Below are 17596 nucleotides of genomic sequence, written 5' to 3' on the forward strand. Positions count from 1 at the left end.
TGTTACTGGGCGGTCCCTGCACCCAGAGCTCCCAAGACGGTGGTGGGCCGCTTCCAAAATGGCAGCGGGCCACTTCCAAGATGGTGGCAATCCTCGTGTTCTCTGACCTGGGGTTCTTGGCCTCATGGATTCCAAGGAATGGAATCTTGGGCCTTGCAGTTATAGCTCTATTAGAAGCCATGGGCCATGGAAGAGAACTGTGGAACCCAGTGACTAGTGTTCAGCTCGATTATGATGAACCCGGGCACTTAGCCGTGCAGGAACAATGGCAAGCCTTTAGCCCTATTGGGAGCGGCAATGGGCGCCCCGCTGGATCAGGAGCACAGTGGACACCCTGCTGGATCCGGAGGGATGGAAGTCAGCGGTGGGTCTGCGATGGCGGCACAGAGCAGTGGTGGACGGCGAGTGAAAGCTCAGCTCGAGCCGTAACAAACACGGACCAGAAGAGTGCAGTCGCAATATTTAATAGAGTGAAATAGAGTGGAAACAGAGCTCCCATACAAAGGGAGGAGACCCAAAGAGGGTAGCCCTCTATGTGTATTAATCTATTAATAATTATTAATGTATTATAATATATCACATTATAATATATTATAACATAATCTATACATTATAATCTATACATTTTCTATATGCATATATATATTATATATTCACTACAACCTTTAATTCTTACTGTAGAGGATGAAGCTCCCCCTCTGTAAGTGGACTTTAGATTCAGGTGAACCTTGGTTCATGTACCATCTTTACCATCTACTACCTGTTTGCCCATGAGGAAGTTACTTAACCACCCTGTCTCTGCTTCTTCATCTGCAAACTGAACTGTGAGAATGAGAAGAGATGCCATCGATGAAGTATCTGATACCTGCTATTGCTATTCAATAGACTTTTATTCCTCCTGGGTCCCAGCATCTGTTAGCCTTTCCAAATCAAACAATCAGCTTCTTGTTCTTAGAACTTAATAATAAAATCCTCTCCAGCTCTGGACCGTGGTTGGGCCTGAGACATCTGGTGGCTCAGAGCAGACATGAGATGACAATGAATTCGTTCTCAGGATCCACATTTTCCAAAGCCCTTAAACTTCCTCCTTGACAGGAGTTTAGGTGGTTCTTTCTGCCTTCTCACTCATTCCATTTTTGCTCCCATCAGTAATTTGTCCAACCAGTAAAGCAGCTCCTGGCTCCCACTGCAACAGGAAAAACTGAGGGGAAAATCCTCTGGGATTTTTCTTCTTGATATTTTTATTTAAATGTCATTCTGTTCCAAGTTGGCTTCTTGGAAGCTCTGGCTTGGAAAGATTAGCTTTGTGTCTTTCAAACTACTTTAACTGCAAAAAAGGGTGGGAGTCTTCGGTTACAACAAAAATCCACTCCCACGCTCTTCTAGAGTAGGACAGTTTTTTGCAGTGGGAGGTAAGTTATTTCGTTTCCATTTAAATAAAAATTGTATTTTTAATTGTATTGCTCCTATTCATATTGTTATGGGTTTTCTAGAATAGGCCACTGAGCAGAAAAGAGTTAGACTGGCTTATGTTATGGGGAGATGCCCAAAATGCATCAACTGGATTTTAATTTATCATTAACTCAAGATTTTAACTATTTATGACTTTATTTACATATGTTAAAATTAATTATTCCTTGCCTTGAAACTTACCATTTTGTGAAATCCAAAATCTTCATATTGGCCTAGTTCTTCTTTTAATTCTTTAATAACTTCTTCTTTCTCTTTCAGTTTTCTTAACAAAATATTTGTTTTGACACTACTCGCATCTTGCAAATAAACATTCTCTTCTTCTACCTCAAAGAATTGCTGGGGACAAAAAAAGCAGCATTAAAAATTAATTAGACACTAAGCATTAAAAATTAGGCACTAACACTAAATTAGACACACAGCATTAAAAATTAGACACCACCAGAAAACATTTCATCTTTTAAGCTACTGTTTTGTGAAGGTTATTTTTGTAACCTGCATACAATTTTAGTAAGCAACTTTATTTATATTGAAATATATGCTTAAAAAGTATTATGCACTATGTAGCGCAGTGTTATCCTATAAAACACAAAGCATGATCAGTTACTCTAACTATATCAGCCATGTAAACTACAATAGTAAAGAACGAGATGGAAGAATAGGAGAACATCTACTCAACAAGAATTTGGCAGCCATCCATGGACAAAACTTCCCTTGAGGGAGATTTGGGACCTGGATAGAAGACTGCAAAACTCTGGTGGAGCCCAAGACTGAGGAGGGCTGTTTTGACTGGCAGGCTGCACCTAGGTGGCAGGCTCACTGACCATGGTCCCAGCTACAAACCCAGAAACGGCTCCATCCCCGTGTGGATTTGGTCCTGCCACTAGAACCATCTCCCAAGAAATCCAGGAGGAATCACATTCACCTGTGCCTCTGGTGACACGCCCACAGGCCTCAGTCTCAGCTGTGGACCCTGAATCAGCTCTGTAACTCAACCAAACCCACTTTCAGCTGCAGTTTGAGACCAGTTCTGCCTGCCCAGGCACCTGCTGGGAGTCATGCCTATTTGTGCCTTCGGAAGCGGGTCGGCTGACCTCAGTCTCACAGCAGATCTCGACACAGCCCTTTAACTTGGTCCCAGCCCTCTCAGCTGCAGTCTGAGAGCAGTCTTGCCCACCCAGGGGCTTGCTGAAAGCTATGCCTTTCTGTGCCCCAAAGGCAGGCCCACTGATTTTGATTCCACTGCAGATCTTGGGGTGGGCCTGCAACCTAGTTCTGTCCCTTCCTAGCCTTCATCCAGAAGCAGTCCTGTCCACCCAGAGATCTGCCAGGAAATATGCCCATCTATGCCTCTGGAGGCAAGCTGCTGACCTCAGTCTGATGGAGAGGCCTGAAGTAGCCCCGTGACCCAGCTCAAGCCCACTCAGCCATGGTCCAGGACCAGTCCTGCTTGTCCAGGAGCCTAGCAGGAGGCACACCTGTCTGTGTCTCTGGAGGCATGTCTGCAGACCCCAGTCTCAGTGTAAGCCATGAAGCAGCCCTGTAATTCCATTCAAGCCCCTGTCAGCCATGGTCCATGGCCAATTCTCCTTGCCCGGGGACCAACTCAGTAACCCAGCAGGAACACTCCAAGGGACCTGAAGGAATACACACTCATCTGTTTGCCTGGTAACAGGCCCACCATCTGCAAACCCAACTGTGAAACCTGAAGCATATTCTTTACCCAGCACCAACTCTACAGACCAAGGTCCTGGAAGCAGTTTATTCTTTCCAGGGGCCAGACAGGATCCAAGCCTGCTCAAGCCCCTAGTAATAGGCCCACTAACATGGTCCCCATTGCAGACCCAGCAGCAGCCACGTAACTCGGCTGCAACCCTACTCAACTGCAATCCTGGAGGCAATCTTACCAGCTTAGGGACCCAAAAGAAGAAAATCTTTACCTACCAAAACCAGTCTGTAATGACTGGAGGAAGTGTTTGCTCATCCAAATGCACAAACGCCAACATAAGGCTATATAGATAGTGAAGAATCAGGCAAACATGACACTCTCAAGAAAACGAATACAGTTCCAGTAACTGACTCCAAAAAAAATGGAGATCTGGAAATCATCTGATAAATGATTCAAAATAATTATCTTTAAGAACCTCAATGAGATGCAAGAGAACACAGATACACAGTTGAACAAATCAAGAAAAACAATGCATTAACAAAATTAGAAGTTCAATAAAGCAATAGTAAATGCCAGGCCTGGTGGCTTGTGTCTATAATCCCAGCTGAAGCAGATGGATCACTCGAGGCCAGGAGTTTGGGACCCGCCTTAGCAACATAACAAGGCATCTTTCTCTAAGATTTTTTTAAAAAGAAAAGATTAAAAAATGGGCCAAGAACCTAAATAAACATTTTCCCAAAGATGATATGCAAATGGCCAACAGTTACATGAAACATTGCCAATCATCAAGAAGATGCAAATCAAAACTACAATGAGATATTACCTCATTATGATAAGAATGAGCTATTAGAATGAGTATTTTCAAAAAGATAAGAGATAACAAGTATTGGCAAGGGTATGGAGAAAAGGCAACCCTTGTGCACTGTTGATGGGAATGTAAAGTGGTACAACCATTATGGAAAATAGTATGGAGGTTCTTCAGAAAATTAAAACTAGAACTGCCACATGATCCAGCTATCCTACTTCTGGGTATATATTCAAAGGAAATAAAATCATGATCTTAAAGATATTTGCATTCCTATGTTCATTACAGCATTATTCACAATAGCCAAGATATAGAAACAACCTAAATATCCATCAGCAGATGAAGAAAATGTTACACATACACACACACACACACTGGAATATTTACAATGGCAGTATGTACAATGTATATATTAATACAACAGAATATTTTTCAGCCATAAAAAAGAAGGATATCTTGCTATTTGGGACAACATGGATGAACCTGGAAGACGTTATGCTAAGTGAAATAAGCCAGACATAAAAAGGTAAATACTGTATTATCTCACTAGTATGTAGAATGTAAAAAAGTTGAACTTAAAGAAGCAGGGAGTAGAACGGTGGTTGACAGGCTGGGCGCGGTGGCTCACGCCTGTAATCTCAGCACTTTGGGAGCCCTAGGCGGGCAAATCATCAGGTCAGGAGTTCGAGACTAGCCTGGCCAACATGTGAAACCCCGTCTCTACTAAAAATACAAAAAATTAGCTGGGCATGGTGGCAGACACCTGTAATCTAAGCTACTTGGGAGGTTGAGGCAAGAGAATCACTTGAAGCCGGGAGGTGGAGGTTGCAGTGAGCCAAGATAGCACCACTGCACTCCAGCCCAGCCTGGGTGACAGTGCCAGACTCCATTTCAGACAAAAAAAAAAAAAAGAATAGTGGTTGACAGAGGCTGGAGCATGGGGAAAATGGGGAGATGCTGGTCAAAGGGTATAAACTTTCAGTCATAAGATGAATAAGTTCTGGTAATCTAACATACAGCATGGTGACTATGGTTAATAATACTGTATTGTTTACTTGAAATTTGCCAGGAGGGCAGATCTTGTGACCTTACTGCCACCGCCCCCCCACCCCACACACAGTAGTAACTAGAAGTATGTGTTAATTAATTTGATTGTGGTAATCATTATACAATGTATTTCAAATCATCACATCGTATACCTTGAATATATATAATTTGTATTTGTCAGTTATACATCAGTAAAGCTGGAAAAAGGTAATAATAGTAAATCCTAATAGTAAATTGGCATCATGATTTGTGAATATCCTACTTTAATCTTCTTCTAGAAGGGAAGACAGTAAAAATTTGAATATGTAGAAAAGGAAGTAAACACCAATGGTGCAACTAATTCCTTCAATAGACTGGAATGGAGATGCTGAAAGAAGTAATACACCTTGACAGCTTGTTTTAAGCATTTAGGTGCTTCCTATCTGCATTCATTACTCTGAAGAATTATATTACAAAACCAAAAAAAGGATGAAATGCTTTAAAAGTGGATAATGTTACTTAGTTCCAGCATTTAAAAATCTTATTTTCAACACTGCTATGCAAAACTTGTGGTTTAGTTTGGACTCTTTTTGAAATTATAAAGAAACCGTTTGATTCTTTGTGTGTTTGTTACTAATATATTTGGGTACATACAACATACAAGAAATATAGCAAAACCTAGTAATATCTGCTAATATACTTAATGTTATATTTCAAAAGAGTTAGATTTGTAAGCTCAAATTGTCCTAATATGATGAATACCAGCAGACTAGGAAGAATAATATATGAAGGTGGCTATGAACTGCACTGGCATAATCTATACAGTATAAAAAAATATGAATGTACAGTAGAATTAAAAAGAGTGAAAAAGAATACTCCATATGACAATATCCAATATCAGCTTTTAAAATTTTGTGACTTTATTTAGATTTTTTATTTAGTTGTTTTTTTTGTTGTTGTTTAGACAGGGTCTCACTCTATCACCCAGGCTGGAGTGCAGTGATGCAATCGGCTCACTGCAACCTCCGCTTTCTGGGCTCAAATGATCTTCCCACCTCTGCCTCCACCTCTCCCTCCCAAGTAGCTGAGACTACAGGCACATACCACCATGCCTGGCTAATTTGTGTATTTCTTTTTGCAGAGACCGGGCTTTGCCATGTTGCCCAGGCTGGTCTCAAACTCCTGAGCTCAAGGGATCCACCTGCCTCAGCATCCCAAAGTCCTGGGACTACAGAGCCACTGCTCCTGGCCTTAAATTTTGTGATTTTTAAACAAGAGTATTGATTATGTAGATCTAGTCTTTACATCTATTCTTACATATGTCTACAGCTCAAACACTCTGCTAAGGTCAACACACATTTATTCTACTAGGGCCCTTAAGTGTTACTAGGCATTATGTATCCAACAGATCCAAACAGAGTTCAACCTTCACTGTCATCCTTTCTGCATCCCCTTATTAACAGCTGCATAAGCCAGAAACCCATTTTAAGCCCCTTCTCTTGCACGAACTAACCAAATTTGTTCAATCTACCCCTAAATCTGTACCAAAGCCCATCACCTTCTTTCCTGTTCCACTACAGTCTTCGTACTTGCCTTGTTTACCTGGATATTGTAAAAGCCTCTTAACTAGCCTCCCTGCCTCTTGTTTTGTCACTCCCCTCCAATCTTCATTCAGTAGCCAAATAACCTTTCTAAAATGCAGCTCTCCCCATCTCCTCCTACGGGCTAACATCCAACTCCCTTAGCATGGTATACAAAACGGCAGCCTTCATGATCTGCTGCCAACTTACCTGGCCAGCAACTCATGCCAGTCTTCTCTCCTCTTTCTTCACCCAAACTGGGCATTTTATCAATACTGATACACTCAGCATCCAACTTCTCAGAAACACCACGTTGCCACAGGTCTCTGTGCCTTTGCACTTGGAGTTCCCTCTTAGCTGACCCAATAAGCTCTTGCTTGTCATTCTAGCAGAATGGTATTAGAGTGGGATAGCCTGAGTCTGCAGACCAGCTCTGTCAGCTTGGGACCTTGAACAGGTTTCTTAAACCCCGAGTGTCTCAGTGTTATCATATGTAAAGTGGGACTATTAATAATAGTACCTGAATTGTGAGAATTAAATAAGATAATGCATGTAAGCAACTTTGGACAGTGCCTACAACACAGACAGCCCCCAGCAAGTATTATATCCTAGCACTTAGTCCTGTTGTGGCTGTTTGTCATTCAAATCCAGATGTCACCTGCTCTAGAAGCCTTAGCACCAGTCTCCCACCCACCCACTTTCCACTCCTATGTCCTTTCTCTATCCTGTGAACACTCTTCTTGGGGTCACTTTATTATTTGCTTATTTTCTAACTAATTTTTATTTTCTGAATAGGTTAGGTTTATTTTACTCTTAAAAAAGACACCTGCTCTTGTATGTTTCTCGCAGCACTATTCACAATGGCAAAGTCATGGAACGAACCTAAGTGTCCATCAATGGTTGATTGTATAAAGAAAATGTAATATATTAATATATACACCATGGAATACTATACAGCCATTAAAAAGAATGAAATTATGTCCTTTGCAGTAACATGAATGGAGCTGGAGGCCATTATCCTAGGCAAATTAATGCAGGAACAGAAAACTAAATACCACATGTTCTCACTTCTAAGTGGGAGCTAAACAACGGGTACGCATGAACATAAGGATGAAAATAATGGACACTGGGGCCTCCAAAAGAGAAAAAGGTGGCAGGGAGACTAAGGTTGAAATATTACCTATTGAATACAATGTTCAATATTTGGGGGATGGATATACTAGAAGCCCAATCCTCACCATTATGCAATGTACCCATGTAACAAACATGCACATATACCCTCTGAATCTAAAACAGAAGTTTTTAAGCCAACAAAGCAAAGATTGCATGACAGCTCAGAGACCAATGCACTAAAAATTAATGAGAAAGTGATGCAGGCTGTTTAGGGAATGATGCTGTGACTGGCACATCAGAGCATGTCACAGAAGTGCCCTGGGAAACTCATTTAAAATCTCACCCGGGTACCACACTGAGAGGTGCTTAAGCCAGCCTGCCTTCTGGATGGGCTCGGCTTCTCTGGACTTCGGGACAGGGAGGGCCACAATTCTTTGGAAGAACAAAAAACTTTTACTTTTACATGCTTCCTAACCTCGTTTTATTAGTGCAGACTCAAAGATTCCTCTTTCAGTCGGTCCTCAAACTTCAGCTGAAGCAATTGTTTGAGGAACCCAAAATCCACCTGGAGGGATTTACTTTTGGCTTTTCATAAAATAGTTGTAAGATCCAAATACAATGGATTCATTTTTCTTCATCTCCTGGAATGTTTCTGATGTTTTACTAGTGTTTATGGAATGAGTTGGACTCTGTGGGAGATAGCAGAAAGCAGTGTGATTTTTCCACACTGCCCCTGCAAATCTAGTTTCTAGTCTCATAGTTCTCACCTTTTAGAACTTTCAGGAAGATACCATGGCTTTATTTTTTTTAACTTAGTAACAACTTTAATCTTAGACAATGACAACAAAATAAAAGGAAGAAAGAAAATGGGAAGAAAGCAAAAACCGAAACCAAAACAAAAAATTCTAGTCTGGCCAACTCTCACCCATTAATGCTTCTGTCCTCCCACCACTCTGGCCCCCCTCAGAATTGGCAGTCTGCAGTGGAGGAGAAGGGTTGAGCCTCTCTTCCTTTTATTTCTACAATTTGAGATTCTCCAATGGTCTGGTGCAGAGGAGAGGGAGAAACGTTAAGGGAACAGAAACAAGTGTCAATTGACAGTAACCTGCTGCCTTTGGTTCCCAGGAGGGTCCATGCTGGCCTGGCCTCCTGCAATGCCCTTCACAGGAGCAGTGCCTCGCTGGCTTCTGTCCTAGGACCTGCCCTTCTGCTGGCATCCTGTCACCTCTCCAGATGGTCCTTGTCAGCAGGCTTCTGCTCCATCAGCCCTCCTGCTGTTCTGTGGAATTTTCCTGGCAAGTCCCATGCCAGTCCTCACATTCCTCAGACCCAGGGACGCTTGTCAAGCTCTCCAAGTGGTCCAAGACTCCAAGTCTCTTGCTTGGCTCGAAGGAGAAATACTCTCTTTCTCTCTCCCATTTATGGGTCAGCACTCCATGCTGCCTGCTTTCCCCAAAATGGTCCTCTTGACCAGCCTTGTCCATTTCCAAATTCAAGATCTCTCTTATATTTCCTGCAGATGGATGATGGGCTAGTACTGGCCAATTAATCTGCTCCACCAAGTCCTGGAATGTCCTTCAAAGAATATCCTGATGGCATCTATTTTTCTTTTTCTTTTTTTTAGATAGGGTCTTGCTCTATCAACCAGGCTGGAGTACAGTGGCATGACTGTAGATCACTGCAGCTTCTAACTCCTGGGCTGAAGCCATCCTCCTGTCTCAGCTTCCCAAAGCACTGGAATTACAGGCATGAACCACCATGCCCAGCTACACCTCACTTTTGAACAGTATTTTGTTCTTTACTTTTGGGGCTTTGGATGAAACTGAAACCCAAGAGTCCCATTTTAATATCCCATCTTAGGGTGGCTTACTAAAAAATGTATTACCCTTTAGTTTAAATCCCCACCTAATCATGTGACTGCTTGTCCTTCATCGAGAGGTTCTTTCTCACAACTGTCAAGTTGACAGGAGCAACAGACATCCAGGCCTGAGGGCCTGAGTATGACAAAGTTCAATCAGGCTGCACAATTCACTTATCAAACACAGGAGTTTGAAATTCCAGCTTGGGTTCAGTAACAACGTCAAAATAGTTACTGCCTGCTGTTCAAGGAAAATGTTTTTGGAATTTCAATTGTCTCATTAACTTTCTAAATAAAATTTCTATATTTTGGTGCCATCATTCTCATTAAGGCCCAGCTGTTAGTTTGCAGCATTTAAACTAGGGAATAATTACTCTGTAAACATTTAGATTGACTATGACAGTACTGGATGGGAAGCAAGTCAATTGCTTACTTCAAAGGCGATATATTAACCTTTTTAGATAATGAAGGTTATTATAATGAAGATATTAACTTTTATCATTTAGTTAAGATGGTGTCAGTATCAACTTTCTTCACTGTAAAGTTAATAAGTATTATACTTACTAATTAATACATGTTATACTCCTTAATTAATATGTATTTACTCCCAGTTAAAGTATTAATATGCATTTGTAGGGAGATATTTTAGTACTTCCATAAGATAAACCTTTTCCTGAAATAAATAAATGCATTAGTTATTCACTTATTTACTTATAACAGTGAGCTCATGGATTCCTATTTTACTCAAATGGTTACGATTCATAATTATCATTATTTATTTTGATGCATGAATTTTCCCGAATTGGCCAAGTGGAATGAAGGAAGCCCCTATCAGCTGACTCCTGTGTTCTGACATGCCTTCATAATTTTTTGAGCATTTCCTTGCTTCGGTTATGACAAAATATTGCAGGTCCTTCTTCCATTTTCCCTGTCACTGCCCTGGAGTTGGCTACTCCTCCAAAAAGCCCTGGTTTCTTTCAGTGTAGAATATCATTTAAATCTAAAAGCTGAACTCTAGGTATACTCATTGCTATAGGAGTGTCACTTCCTCGAGGCACTCTCCACAGACAGAACTAGGATATACATAAATGTATCTACACACTTACATATACACATTCACATACATCTATATAGCCACATCTATATATAGCTGTGATGATTAATTTTATGCATCAACTTGGCTAGGCGATGGTACTCTTATTCAAACATTAGATGTTGCTGGTATTTTTAGATGAGATAAATATTTAAATCGGTAGCTCTGAGTAAAGCAGATTACCCTTCATACTTCCATCATGTAGATGGAGCTCATCCAATAGGTTGAAGGCCTTCTCAGAAAAAGACTGAGATTCTCTGAGGAAGAGGAAATTCTCCTAGAGGACTGCATTCAGACTCAAGCTGTAACATCAAGTCTTTCCTGGGTCTCCAGCCTGCTGGCCTGCCTTGCAAATTTCAAACTTGCCAGCCCCCATAATTACATGAACCAATTCCTCAAAATCTCTTTTATCACCTCCCCACTCTCTCTTCTCTTTCTCTGTTTTCTCCCCATCTCCCCCAAATATTCATTGTCCTTCGAGGCTCAGCATAGGAATCACCTTTTCCTAAAAGTCTTCTTTAACTATTCACCCAAATTGCCAGAGAGTTATGCACCCACTGGGTACAAACCTCCAATGTGGACTGTAATTGCTAAGTTTATTATCTCTCCTGACCACTAGATTATATACAATGAGTACAAGGACTGGCTCTGGGCCTGTGCTGGAAAATCAGACAATGGATGGATGAAATGAATCAAAACGTGAGTGAAAGAACAGTTAAAGACCTCGACATTATGGATTGCCTTTATTCTAGGAAATTTCCACTAGGAATTCATGATCTATTTCCAGTACCATGGTGTAGGTCAAGATATCTTGACACTCTTCTTGATCATATTCAACGCTTTATTCAATAAAATTTGCCAAAAACCTATTATGTGCCACACAGTCTGCTGGGAGAAGAATGCAAAGATGAGTAAGACTCGGTCCCTGCTCTGCAGGAACAGTCTAGTGGACAGACCAATATGTACTGGGTAAATGTGATCGAATTCACTGTAGCTATTATACAGCAGAGAAAGAGCAAGAAGGACATTATGTGAAAATTCCAGGGAGGTGGTTAATAACTTGAGGTGAGCTGAGGGAAGTAGGCGATGGCCCAGTATTGTGGGAGGGTAAAGTTTTAGCTAAGAAGTGGAAACAGATAAAAGTGAAGACATAAAAGGACCTTCTAAGCCATGCTAAGGCACTTAAACTTCATCCTAAAGGCATGGAGGAAACAGTGAAGGATTTAAACAGGGCAGGATGTGGTCAGACTTGTGTTTTGAACGACCACCCAGATGACTGGGCAGACAATGGACTTAATGAAGACCAAAAGGGATAAGAAGGCACCAGCCACAAGCCAGGTGAGCAATGCTGACTATCTAAACTAGTTCAGAGGCAAAATAACAAGACATGGATTTAGGAGGTAAAAAACTGGCAGGATGGTCAGTCACAGTGGCTCATGCCTATAATCTCAGCGATTTGGGAGGCTGAGATGGGACGGTCGCTTGAGCCCGGGAGGCAGAGATTGCAGTGAGCAGAGACGGTGCCACTGCACTCCCGTCTGGGAGACAGAGCAAGACCCTGTTTCAAAAACAACAACAACAACAACAACAACAACAAAATACCCAAACAACCAAACAACAACAAAAAAACTGGTAGGATTCAATGGCTCACTAAATATGAAGGATGAATTTGTTATCTAGTGCTGTATAAAAGTTTTATCCCAAATGTAGTGGCTTAAAACACACACGTTTGGCCAGGCACGGTGCCTCACACCTACAATCCCAGTACCTTGGGAGGCTGAGGTGGTAGGATCACTTGAGGCCAGGAGTTTGAGACCAGCCTGGACAACATAGTGAGACCTGTCTCTAATGAAAAAGAAAAAAAATTAAATTAAAACACACACACACACACACACACACACACACACACACACACACACACACACACTCTTATTATCTCACAGTTTCTGTTGGTCAGGAATTCAGGTAGGTCCTCTGTTTAGGGTCTCCCAAGGCTGCAATTAAGGTGGTATTCAGGGCTTTGGTCTCACCTGAAGTACAACTGTGAAAGGATCTGTTTCCAAGCTCACTCAGGTTGTAGAAAAATCCACTTTTTTTCAGCTATAGGACTGGAGGCTTCAGTTTCTTGCTGTCAGCCAGAGGCTACACTCAATTCTTTGCCACGTGGGTTTCCCCAACATAGCCTCTCACATAGCCAACAGAAAGAAAGACTCTAGCAAGACAGATGCTACCCTTTTATGTAACATAATTACATACAACTCTTTATCTTTGCTGTATTCGATTGACTAGAAGCAAAAGTTAAATAAATTTAGAAACTTGTTAATAGCTGAAAAAAAAAAGTACAGGTACTTGTTTCCTTAACTGGTCTCCAGAGGGCAGCAGAGAGTCATTTATACTTGTCAATCTACAAAAAGTGTATACAGCACTTCGTTTTATTTTCAACTTTCCTCTGTTCCTCCTTATGACTAAGCCTTAACGAACTGGGTGGCCGGGATCTGGAAGGCTGTCTGAGGTCATGGATCAAAGTGATGCCAACACTTTGATGCAAAGATTCCAATAATGACTTTAATTTAATTTAATATAAACAATTTTTTCATAAGTCAGCTAACCACAATTAAGCATATTTAACCAACACATATTTATGAAAAACTGATGAATACGAAGAATTTAATCACTTCATAGCTTTCTACTCCTGGAAGTATAAAGCATATGGACAAAGAGTAATATTCATTATTCAGCTATATTTTTGAACATTTGATATACATTAGAAATAGATCAATGTCCCAGAAATTGTAGAAGACACAAAGAACTATAAAAGCATGTTTTTTGTTTGTTTGTTTGTTTGTTTTTGTTTGTTTGTTTTGAGACAGGGTCTCGCTCTATCACCCAGGCTGGAGTGCAGTGTGGCATGATCATCGCTCACTGCAGCCTTAACGTCCTGGGCTCCTCCTCCCACCTCAGCCTTCCAAGTAGCTGGGACCCTAGGCGCATGCCCCCATGCCCAGCTAATCTTTTTGTATGTTTTGTAGAGGCAGGGTCTCACTATGTTGCCCAGGCTGGTCTCAAACTCCTGAGCCCAAGTGATCTGCCTGCCTCAGCCCCCCACAGTGCTAGGATTATAGGCATGAACCACCATGCCTGGCCAAAAGCATGTTTTTAAAAACCACGAAATTCTGACTTACTGTCTCATTATAAACAAGAATAATACTGGATAAGATAGATTAAATGCATTTTTTTTTTCTTTTAGAGACAGGGTCATGCTCTGTCACTCAGGCTGGAGTATAGCGGCACAATCATGGCTCACTGTAACGTCAGACTCCGGGGTTCAAGCAGTCCTCCCACCTCAGCCTCCTCAGTAGGTGGGACTATAAGCATGTGCCACCATGCTGTCACAGGATCCTTGGGGTGTTGCTTTGCCAGCCAGAAACCTCTGTGATCAGTGGCGCTTTTGCCTGAGTTTTGCTCAGGCCTGCTGGGCTCATTCCACCTGCTTGGCCTGGCAGGCTGTGCTCAGCTCATACTACCAGCCTGGATCCCATGCCTGCCAAGGGCAAGCCAGGTGCAGAAGGACAACGGGTGCATGAGTGAGTGCAGGGTCCAGCCACTACACACAGCTAGGCATGCCAGCTTCAGCAAGGTGGGCAGCACCAGGTGCCGACAAGGGCGCCAGCTCCCTGCGAGGCTGCAGCTGGACCAGGGTTTGGTGTACAGATTATTTCATCACCCAGGTAATAAGCATAGTACTCAATAGGTAGTTTTTTGATCTTCACCCTCCTCCCACCCTCTACCCTCAAGTAGGCCCCCGTGTCTATTGTTCCCTTCTTTGTGTCCATATGTTCTCAATGTTTAGCTCCCACTTATAAGTAAGAACATGCAGTATTTGGTTTTCTGTTCCTATATTAATTTGCTTAGGATAGTGGCCTCCAACTCCATGCATGTTGCTGCAAAGGATGTGATTTTATTATTTTTTATGGCTGTGTAATATTCCATGGTGTATATGTACCACATTTTTTTTATCCAGTCCACCGTTCATGGGCATCTAGGTTGATTTCATGGCTTTGCTATTGTGAGCAGTGCTGCAATGAACACACACATGCATGTGTCTTTATGGTAGAATGATTTATCTTTCTTTGGATATATACCCAGCAAAGGGATTGCTTGGTCAAACGGTAGTTCTGTTTTAATTTCTTTGAGAAATCTTCAGACTGCTTTCCACAGTGGCTGAACTAATTTCCATTCCCATCAGCAGTGTATAAACAAGTGTTCCCTTTTCTCTGCAACCTCACCAGCATCTGTTATTTTTTTGACTTTTTAATAATAACCATTCTGACCAGTGTGAACTGATATCTTCAGGAGTCCCTTTTACTTAGAAAGAACAACCTCCCCCAAAATCTCACAGCCAACTCATCTTCAGGTCTCATTGGTTAGGGACCTGACTTTGCCTATGTCTGTGCTATAGCTGAAAAGGGAACTGGAAGAAGAATCTAGCACTTTGGTTTCTATAGATGGAAGTGCCCCTGTCAGTAAAAAGCAGTGGGGAGAATGCGCAGTGGAGAGAATGACATTTGAGCAGGCGGCACCACTGTCTGCCACAGGTACAGGTGACCATTCATGCATTTAGCAATCAGTAGCTGGTTGTTAATTATGTACTAGTCACAGCGCTAAAGGCAGAACCACAGCAGAGAGAAACACGAAGGAGATCCTTCAGGTTGACAGTCTGGCATGGAACGGAGACACTTCACAAGGAATTACTTAATTAAATACAGATGTGTTGAGTGCTATGCTAAGAAACTTGCAAACAGTGCCCAAAAAGAAGTATGCAAAAAATTTATTTATGGAAGTATATTGAAATGCAAGATGAGAATATAGTTATAAACGCTAAACAAAGCACAAGGTCTTTGCTGAGTCTAAGAAAACCACTAAAGGTAGGAACTTTCCCATTGTGAAGGAAAATGAAGCATGTGTCTGGCAGATAGAAATGTCCCTGTCATTAGAAAAGTTAATCCACCAAGGGTCAGAGACTGTTCACTGGAATTTACTACAGATTCTCTGAACTCTCTCTTAGGACCATCTGACCTTCGTCTATTCAGCTATGGCCTCACCAAATAAACTTTGGATTACTTCGGTACATGCCCAGGTGTCCTGAACACCAGATTAGAATTTTCCAGTTTCTGGAAAGCATTATAATGTGAGCATAAACAGTCCTAGGCCTGATCCCTCTAAGGTGACCTGAAAATCGAGGAAACAGGCCTTCAGAGTTGGAAACACAGACTGGGAAGCCAAGGTGATCCCCACTCCTTGCACACAGCAGCTGAAGCTAGCCTTGCCCACAGCTACGGCACCAGAAACAAAAACTCACCTGGTACATTCCTTTGATAACAGCTATGGCATCAGCTAACTGCTGATTGAAGGATTTTCTCATCTTATCCTCATTCTGCAAACAAAAATAAATGCAATAAGCATCATAATGTATTTCCAAATATGACCCACACCTACTAGGGAGGGACTCAGAGTAAAAAAACATCATCTGAATCATCACAATCTATTGAAAACTTCAATTCATAATCATTTCTCCCATCCTGCAGCCATTATGACACATTTTATTTTTACTTATACTCAACCAAAAGCAATAGAGATCATATGGATAAAATATATACAGATGATTTGAACACTTCATTTCATTTTTCACTTGAGTAAAGTCTTTTAACGCCTTCCTAGAACTGCTTTTTAAAGTAGTAAAGTCTATTTGTGATGCCTATCTTCTTCTAGTCCTTGTACTTTTTGAACGGAATATGCGCATGAAAAGAAATCTATAGAGCTAGTCTGCAAACTAGAGTTATTTTCTGATTAATCAAATAATTTGATTAGATCTGTTTAGATTAACAATAGAAGAGAGTGCATTAAAAAAAAATACCCATGATTCTGATATCAATTCTGATTTCAGCATGGAGTATAAACAACAAACAGGCTTTATACTTTTCTAAAAAATATTTGTTTTTTAATTTATTTTGTAGAGATGAGGTATTGCTTTGTTGCCCAGGCTGATCTCGAACTCCTGGGCTCAGACTATCCTCCCGCTTCAACCTGTCAAAGTGCTGGGATTACAGGCCTAAGCCATTGCCTCCCAGCCTCAAATAGGCTTTAGAGTCAGATGGTATTGAATTTAAATATCATCGTGCCCTTTACTCTCTGTCTAACCTTAAGCAAGTTACTTAACCTTGGCAAGCTGTTTCTTGATCTGTAAATCATGGACAATAGGATTTCCATTTTAACATTTTGAGAGATTTAAAGAGTAAATACATTTTAAGGGCTTAGCATAGTACTTAACATGGTGTGGTCAGCAAAAGATGGTTTTTGTTTGCTTGTTTTTATGGCACAGAAATAACAGTAATGTCCGTTTGTTTTGTTTTTTGTTTTTCTGAGATGGGGGTCTCGACTTGTCACCCAGGCTAGAGTGCAGTGGTGTGATCATAGCTCACTGAAGCCTTGAACTCCTGGGCTCAAGTGATTCCCCTGTCTCAGACTCCTAAGTAGCTGGGGACTACAGGCCTGCAACATCACATCTGGCTCATGCTTTTATTCTTCGTAAAGACAGGGTCTCACTATGTTGCCCAAACTGGTCTTGAACTCCCAGTTTCAAGCCAGCCTCCCACCCTGGCTTCCCAAAGTGGTAGGATTAGAGGCATGTGCGCTTGGCCTCTCCTGTTTTTTAACTGGTGACCTTGAACAAGTTAATTAGCCTTTCTATGCCTCAGTTTTCTCATCTGTAAAAGAGGGAAAATAATTGTGCCTACTTCATAAGGTAAATGTGAGAATTAAATCAGTTCATATGCTAAGTACTTACACAAGTCCCTGACACATAGTGAAGCTCTGTGTATTAATTACCACATGAGACACAACTAAAGCAAATTACACTGCCCTCACAAGTTACTAAATTCTAAACTGCACTGCATACACATCTAAGCACAGTATCAGTCCACAT

General features: G+C 41.4%; 1 protein-coding gene across 2 annotated transcripts in view; it reads right to left on the reverse strand.

Annotated features, from left to right (window-relative positions):
• CUNH10orf67 (chromosome unknown C10orf67 homolog) overlaps positions 1-17596 on the reverse strand; it is a 157705-nt gene that overhangs the window by 115883 nt on the left and 24226 nt on the right. The window contains exons 4-6 of one of the 2 annotated variants that reach the window (XM_032163492.2): positions 15974-16048; positions 1654-1809; positions 449-1327 (exon numbers count right to left, since the gene is read on the reverse strand). In XM_032163492.2, coding sequence (XP_032019383.1) covers positions 1319-1327; positions 1654-1809; positions 15974-16048 — 240 coding nt within the window. In that variant the 3' untranslated portion in view covers positions 449-1318. Of the gene's footprint in view, positions 1-448; positions 1328-1653; positions 1810-15973; positions 16049-17596 lie in introns of those variants that run through there. The other variant, XM_058432271.1, reaches the window with a different exon arrangement.

This window comes from Hylobates moloch, unplaced genomic scaffold (genome assembly GCF_009828535.3).
Source record: "Hylobates moloch isolate HMO894 unplaced genomic scaffold, HMol_V3 SCAFFOLD_2, whole genome shotgun sequence".
NCBI lineage: Eukaryota > Metazoa > Chordata > Mammalia > Primates > Hylobatidae > Hylobates > Hylobates moloch.